We start from the raw sequence: 7,500 nt of genomic DNA on the forward strand, positions 1-7,500 counted from the left end.
GTATTGGTCTCTTTCTGGCTCTTGGGGGTAACGGCGATCTGGCTGCATCGTATGGTCCACGGAAACCCGCATTGTGCAATGAAAACTATGATTTTTCTGTACCTGCTCATTGCTACGAAGGTCGCCATCTTGGAAATCTCTCAGGAAGAAGGAAGAGGTACTTCACTTTTGAAGTAAGCTATTATCCAAATGCTGATGCCTCCTTCCAAATACAGAACATTATTACAAGTGGGGATATTGCCCTCAATCCTGGACCAACTAATTCAACGATCAAGTGCTCTGTTTGTGGGAAGACCGTTGCTCGCAACCATCCCGCAGTTGAATGTGACGCGTGTTCGCTGTGGTGCCACATTAAATGTGGTAAGGTGAATGCCAAGACATACATCGATATGATGAATACCTCCCAATTGCAGTGGACCTGTCCTGTCTGCCTAACAAACCTACAATCTAATGCCTGTTTAACAAATCTACAACCCACTGCCTCTGCGAGCGAAATGCCTGTATGTGCCAATTGCCAAGATTCTGAAATTGATGTGAAATTGATGTGTACAAAATGCTTAGGTCTACTCTAGGAAATTGGAACCTGAAAATTGGTTCACATAAATGTTAACGGTCTTCTTGCAAAATTAGCTGACATCCACCTTCTACTTTAGTGAAGTCAAATTTGATGTACTGGGAATTACTGAGACTCATTTAACAGATGACATATCTAACAATTTAATTAAAATAATAGGTTATGACCTAGCAAGGCGTGATAGGTCAGGATCTAAAGGAGGAGGTGTGGTGATATATTTTCGTGAGGGTCTAAATGTTTACGAGGACCTGAAATGGAACGTTGATCAAGAATTGGAGGCAGTATGGTTAAATATAACAATTCGCTCCCAATCAACCCTAATTGGCTGTTTATATCGTCCACCTAAATCTACTACCTTCTTCAATTCCTTACATGCCCTGTTGAACAGGATTTGGATTAAAAGGAAGAATGTTATATTGCTTGGTGATTTCAACTCTAATTTGATAAGTGATTCCCATTCAGCCCAGGACTCATCCCAGGCTGGCAAAAGGCTGAAGAGCATACTTGGCAGCTTTGGATACTCAAATCTTATTGAATCACCAACACGAGTCACTGCTAAGTCAAAGTCGTTAAATTGACCTTATTATTGTTAGCCCCAATCATCGCACATCTAATATCTTAGCTGGTTCTTTGGATTTGGGGATCTCTGATCACCATCTTACATACGCAGTATTTTCTAATAAGATGAATAAACGTAAGCCCAAGATAATCACTGTTAAGAATTATAAGTCAATGGACATTGAAAGTGTACAAAATGACTTAGAGGAGGCCCCATGGCATATTGTAAATTCTGTTGAAGAAATTGAGGACAGTGTTCATTTATGGGAGACTATGTTCAAAGGAATTGTGGATTCTCACATAAAAAGAAGGAAAGTTAAGATTAGAAATAAATCGCTTCCATGGATTGACATTGGGATCAGAAAGGCTATGAATGAACGATACAAGTATTTGAAATGAGCGCAAGAAAAACCTGATGATAATGCTCTATGGAAACTGTACAAGATTAAAAGAAATAGTGTCAAAAAGATGTTAAGGAAAGCTGAAGCCCAATATTGGATTAAGCTAGCAGATAATGCATCCACTCCTAAAGATTTTTGGAAAATATCAAACCAAATCCTTGGTAAGAGCACAAACACAAGAACTGGTCCATTACAAGACACAGATGGCAACATAATAACTGATGAAGAGCAAAAAGCAGATTTATTGAACAAGTCGTTTTTAGATACTGCTATTAATCTTACAAGGAACTTAGACCCAGTCCCCATTGACACTACTTGTTTTATAAATAGGGTTACTCCGACTATTGAAAATTTCTCTATTTCATGGAATGAGATCAAGAATGATGTTCTCAAATCCCGTCAGCCAAATAAGTCGGTGGGCCCTGATCAAGTTTCACCTAAAGATCTTAGATTAGCTCAGGATTCTGTGATACAAGGGTTGTTTGAGGTTTTCAAAAAGAGCAGGGATTGTTGTAGATTCCCCCAGCAGTGGAAGGAATCCTTAGTTACTGCTCTTTTTAAAAAAGGGAGTAAATTGGATCCTAATAATTATAGACCTATATCTTTGCTTAGTGTCCCAGGAAAACTGCTTGAAAGGGTTGTATGTAAGTCCTTTGATGATCATATTTTATCTAATAGTATTTTAACTAATAAGCAATGGGGCTTTAGAAAAGGTTATTCAACTGAAAGTCTTCTGCTACATCTTACTGAAGCTTGGAGAGAGGCTTTGGATGGAGGTCGCAAGGTTGGAGTGTTATTCATTGATTTCCGTAAGGCTTTTGATTGTGTAAATCACACTATCCTTGTTAAAAAACTTAAAGGAATTGGAGTTATGGGTAGTATGTAGAATTGGATCAATGATTACCTCTCCAACCGTGTGCAAAGGACTCAAGTTAATGGTATAAGATCGGATTTAAGACCTGTTAAAGTTGGAGTACCCCAAGGGTCCTTATTAGGTCCCAGACTCTTTGCAACTTATGTAAATGATTTACCAGATCATGTTAACAGAGGGGCGTTATATATGTATGCGGACGATACAACAATTTATGTAATAGGTGACACTGTTGATGAGATCGTTCTTGTTTTACAAGAGGTTCTTGACCAGGTGTATACCTGGTGCCTTATGAATAGACTGATTATTCACGAGGGTAAATCTGAGGCAATGATTTTGAGCATTAATCCCTTCATTGGTCCTTTGAAACCTCTGAAGTTGGGTGAGGATTTTATTCAGTACATATCCTCTACTGCTTGTCTCGGGGTTACCATCGATGATAAACTGTCTTGGTCTCAGCATATTAAATCAATTTGTGTGTCATTCAATAGTAAAGTCAAAATGCTGAGACGTATAAGTTTTTTACCCAAATCTATGCTAGAAACTCTGTACTTTAAGACTGTAATCCCAAGTGTCCTCTATGGGGTTGTGGTTTGGGGCTCTGGCTCCAAATTTAAAGAATTAGAATTGATACATATTAGAGCCGCTAGACTAATTCATAAGTTGCCAAAGGGCATGACTGATGAAGATATTTTAGCAAGAGCGGGGTGGATGCCTCTTGAATATTTTTATAAATTTCGTATTTTAATGATTACTCATAAGGCTTTTTATAATTTAGGTTTAGAGGAAATAAATTCATTAGTTGTTAGGACCTGTAAGAGCTATAATCTTGGGAAATCTTTAAATATTTTAGTTAATAGACCAAACACTGAGCTCGGTCCTAATTCCTTTGTACACAGGGCTGCAATCGCCAACGTATGAAGTCGGTTCGCCAACGTCTAATAGGGACCTTCAGATCCGAGATTGAGTACGACTACGACTACGAGTTTTCCTTATGTCATCTACTGTGCATGACCACAGTCGTGACAGGGTAACGCAAACTCGTTGTAGAGCAAGAATCTCGTCGCCGTCGTCTCGTCTACTACGCGATTTCCTGGAAATCCTGTTGTGGTAACTACGAGTTGAGAAGGTGAGAAAAAACATTATTAAATTGTATTATGTTAGTATTAGTCCTTCGTTCAACTTTAGAGAAACAATTGCCATGTTCTTTTTACGTTTACTGATATTCAGTTCTACGGAATAAGGTCTTATTCGTCAAAATTTTATGTAAACAGCAGCATGTACATTTGGCTCTCTGACAAACATTTGCGTCCGAAGCAATGTTTTTGAGCTTCATGCATGTTCGTGGCTGAGGGACTACTCACGATAAATAATATCAGACTAGCCTAAATTTCCCAGCAACAGGTTTGTTTAAGTCTTGTATATTTATATCCGAGATTGAAGTAAATAAACAGAATTGCGTTTTGACAAACGCGAACACTAAAACGGCTTTATTTGCGAATGCGAAGAAAACAACATTAGCGCTTAGGAATTTGCTATGCTAGACTAAGAAAATATTAGAAAAAATTTATTATTTGTCAAGGAAATCAAATGACAATGTAAATAAACCCGGAGAAAATGAAACTTAGCAAAAATTCCTGCGAGTCTAAATTGATCAGGATAATGGTCCGCGATAATTCAGAGAAAACTGCCTCTACAAAACGTTGATTTGTGGTGACAGTCAAGTGAATCAAAGTAATATTCTTTGTATTTTGCACTAGCAAGATTTCTTGAAACTTCTCAGTGGCATTCACTCGTAAATAGTGGAAAGAAAAAAAATTGACCCCTGGCCAGAAAACAGTTGATTTAAAATAGGCCTCTCCGCATATTGATCTTGAAATGTTTACTGCTCATTAATTTTTTGTTGGCTATTAGGCCGACTGTAAACTTTTAAATGAGACCTTTTATTAGATTGCGTTCACACTTGAGGGAATTAAGTTCAATTTGAACAGCTTTAGAAGAAACAAGTTTTTCCCAAACTTGTTCTCAAAACAATTGTTCCCACTGGAAGTCTTGTCAATATTTGAGCCGGCAATTCACTTGGTATGCAGTATCAACCTGAATAAATAGGTACCCCATGTAAAGGTCTTCCATTGGTCGCCGCTTCGACTGTAGCCGCTTTCTTGAAGTTTCATGGCTATGCCTTCCCAAATGTTTTTCTTACGACCCATGGATGCGAGCTGGCGTTGAATATCTTCTTCTGCCCAAAGACCGATGAGTGTTTTCGTCTCAACAAAGCCCCAGTTTTGTGTATTCCCAGCGACCAAACAAACGCCACTGGCCGCCATCTTGAAGTTGTTTACAAAAACCACGATCGAAACTACCTCGCGAGGTGGTTTCGATGTTGGTTATTGCAAATATGTTTCGATCTAGTTTCGTGGGTTCTGTCATCAGGTATGAACGCTTGTTTTCGTCAAACATGTTTCAAACGTGATCAATTTAAACATGATTTGGCCTAGTGTGAACGCGGTCTTAGAGGCAATTTAACCTTAATTACATTTTTTGTGGGTTAATAATAATTTTAATAATAAGATATGTGTCCATGTATGGGAAGTTTGACTGTACATGTGGTAAGCTTATTTTGAAGGCAGTTGAATTATTTTATCATTTGTAGAGAGAACATGGCAAACGAATCTGAACCAAAGCCACGCCTTTTTATTTGGAAAGATAATCACGAAAAACTACTAGTAGAAGAAGTACTGGCCACAGAGCCATATCAATTTAAAATTGGATCTAAAGAACGAGGTGCTGCCTGGACCCAGATTGCAGAGCGCTTATCAGCAAGTGGCCTACGAGTTACACAACGTTCTGTGAGAGAAAAGTTTGACCGGCTGTTGAAGGACTTCAACAGAAAGGAAGCTGAAGAGAAGACAGCGAGTGGTGTTGATGTAGAATATGGAGAACTGGAAAGGGGCTTGTTGGACATCAAGGAGAGAATGGCAGAGCTAGAGGAACAGAGGGAAAATGAAGACCAGAAGCAAAAGAAAGACAAGGCATCAGCTGAGGAAATGAGAAGACAGGCAACAGAAAATTTATCAGAAACCAAGAAGCGAAGGACCACTGCAAGTAGCTCGTGATGATTCATGATGAAATGAGTTAAGGTACTTTTTGAATCAGCCTTTATAAAACCTTTGGTCGGATCGAAATTAACCAATAAGAAGTAACTGAAGCTACCGTAGTTATTCAGTTATAAGGCGCACTCGGTTATGAGACGCACCCCAAACTTAGCAATTTAATCAAGCTAAGTTCTCAAACTGAAAGTTACGCGAAAATACTATAAGACGCACCAAAAAAGTTGAGAGTTTTCAAAGGGATGTGATGAATTTGAGAACAATTACATGTATCCTTACACAAACTCGAAACAAGGTTCGAACGATTGTACTGTTGTCATGGATATCATGTTACTGAGCACGTGCTTTTAACTGCAAGTTCTTCTCAAATTGTGGTCTATAAATTTTGCTGCACTACCATCGGTAGTGTTTTGCCTTTATTTCAAAATCATCTGCGCGCTACATACACATTCACGCTTCACGCGGAGTCAAGCAAGCCACGATCAACCAGGAACGTGTAAATGGTCTTGAATCAGCGTAAGTAACTCAAAATGATTCATGATTGAAATGAGCGGATTTTTGCGAGCTGATTTCTTTTAAAAGTTCGGTCGGATCGAAATCCTCCAATCAAGTTGTTTGCTATTGTTCCTTTAACAGCCTATCAACAGACGACCTTTACTTTAATTAATTCCATTTTTGATCCTACCATGGTTATAAATTGTAATGCTCCCGTTTTAAATGATCACTTCTTGCGTTTATGCAAACAAAACAAACAAAACGATGAGTTCGTCACAGAGAGTTCTTAAGAGTACCGTATGTGGAGGCGACCACTCCAGACTGCACTGTTTAGTTATATGTAATAGCTGCAGTGGCGACAAAAGAAGATGCGATTGCGAATCAGGGCCTCCGCAAAAGAAAAGGACCAAGAAAGCACGCTCAGAGACCAACGATCCAGAGCCCGACTATGAGAAGCTGCACTCGATGCTTGTTCAACGCCATGAACGAGTCGGAAAGGCTTTCCAGGCACTGAAAACGCAGAATGACGAGCTGGCAGCTGAGTTAGAGGAAAAAAATCGTGAAATTGAGGAGCTGAACAGCGATGCCCAGGAACTGGCTGACCTTGTGAAAACCAAGGAAAAAGTTATAGAGGATTTAAATAAATCTCTGGTCGCGGCAAAAAACCGCATTTCAGCATTGCAGGAGGAGATAAGAAGTTTGCAGGCTTCTGATGCAGCAGCAGTAGAAGAGGAACCCGGGGAGCAGACCACGCATCGTGTCAGCTCACACAATCTGGAAAGCATCCATGAACGCTACAACAGAGTACTTGAAATCCTGCGAGAAGAGCACTGCAGTATGGCCAATGCCTTTCGGCTAGCCAGATGCCCCCGCAGCACAATCAGGGATTTCGTAGCGATCGCTGAGCTTAAGATCGTCGATGCCAGGGAGCACGAGCTAGTCACACGCGACCACTCTGGTTCCGTGCAACAACTAGAACTGGTGTGTCGCAAACGTTTGCGACGTTATCAACCAATGATGGCTGCCATGCGGAGGGAAAGCCGGCTACTCCCGTTGAAGTTTGGTCCGCGCTTCTACGAGTAGGGATAACATCCTGCTCGGAAAAAAAAACGGCTCTTTTAGGAGCCACCAACTTTGCAAAAGTGAATGACCAACAGATCACATACAGTAGATCCCCGCTAACTCGAACCCCTATAACTCGAAAACCCCGCTAACTCGAACAGATTTTCGCTTCCCTTGACCAAAGTTTACCCCGATAACTCGAATTTCTGGTCCTTATAACTCGACAGGAAGGCCAGTTGTAGACAAATAATTAAAGACTTCATTAAAAGGGTTTCGGAGGAAGAGCATTTCGGGGATTGGGAACTAGAAAAAAATTCCAAAATGGCGGATAAATGAATAGGCAACAATGTGGGCAAGTAACGCTAGCCAACACTAAAACAGTGGACAAAGACCATATTAGTTGTATAAGTGCTGCTCAAGGTATCGTTA

At 40.0% G+C, this 7,500-nt stretch overlaps 1 protein-coding gene across 3 annotated transcripts in view; it reads left to right on the forward strand.

Annotated features, from left to right (window-relative positions):
- LOC137983131 (uncharacterized) overlaps positions 1–7,500 on the forward strand; it is a 77,767-nt gene that overhangs the window by 30,435 nt on the left and 39,832 nt on the right. Inside the window, exons 2-3 of one of the 3 annotated variants that reach the window (XR_011118901.1) lie at positions 3,304–3,533; positions 5,058–6,915. Coding sequence is in view for 2 of the 3 variants with exons in the window: in XM_068830314.1 (XP_068686415.1) it covers positions 4,785–4,837; positions 5,058–5,520 (516 nt within the window). In the remaining variant the exon portion in view is untranslated. Of the gene's footprint in view, positions 1–3,303; positions 3,534–4,699; positions 4,838–5,057; positions 6,916–7,500 lie in introns of those variants that run through there. The other 2 variants (XM_068830314.1, XM_068830313.1) reach the window with 2 other exon arrangements.

This window comes from Montipora foliosa, chromosome 13 (assembly GCF_036669935.1).
Source record: "Montipora foliosa isolate CH-2021 chromosome 13, ASM3666993v2, whole genome shotgun sequence".
Classification (NCBI taxonomy): Eukaryota; Metazoa; Cnidaria; class Anthozoa; order Scleractinia; family Acroporidae; genus Montipora; species Montipora foliosa.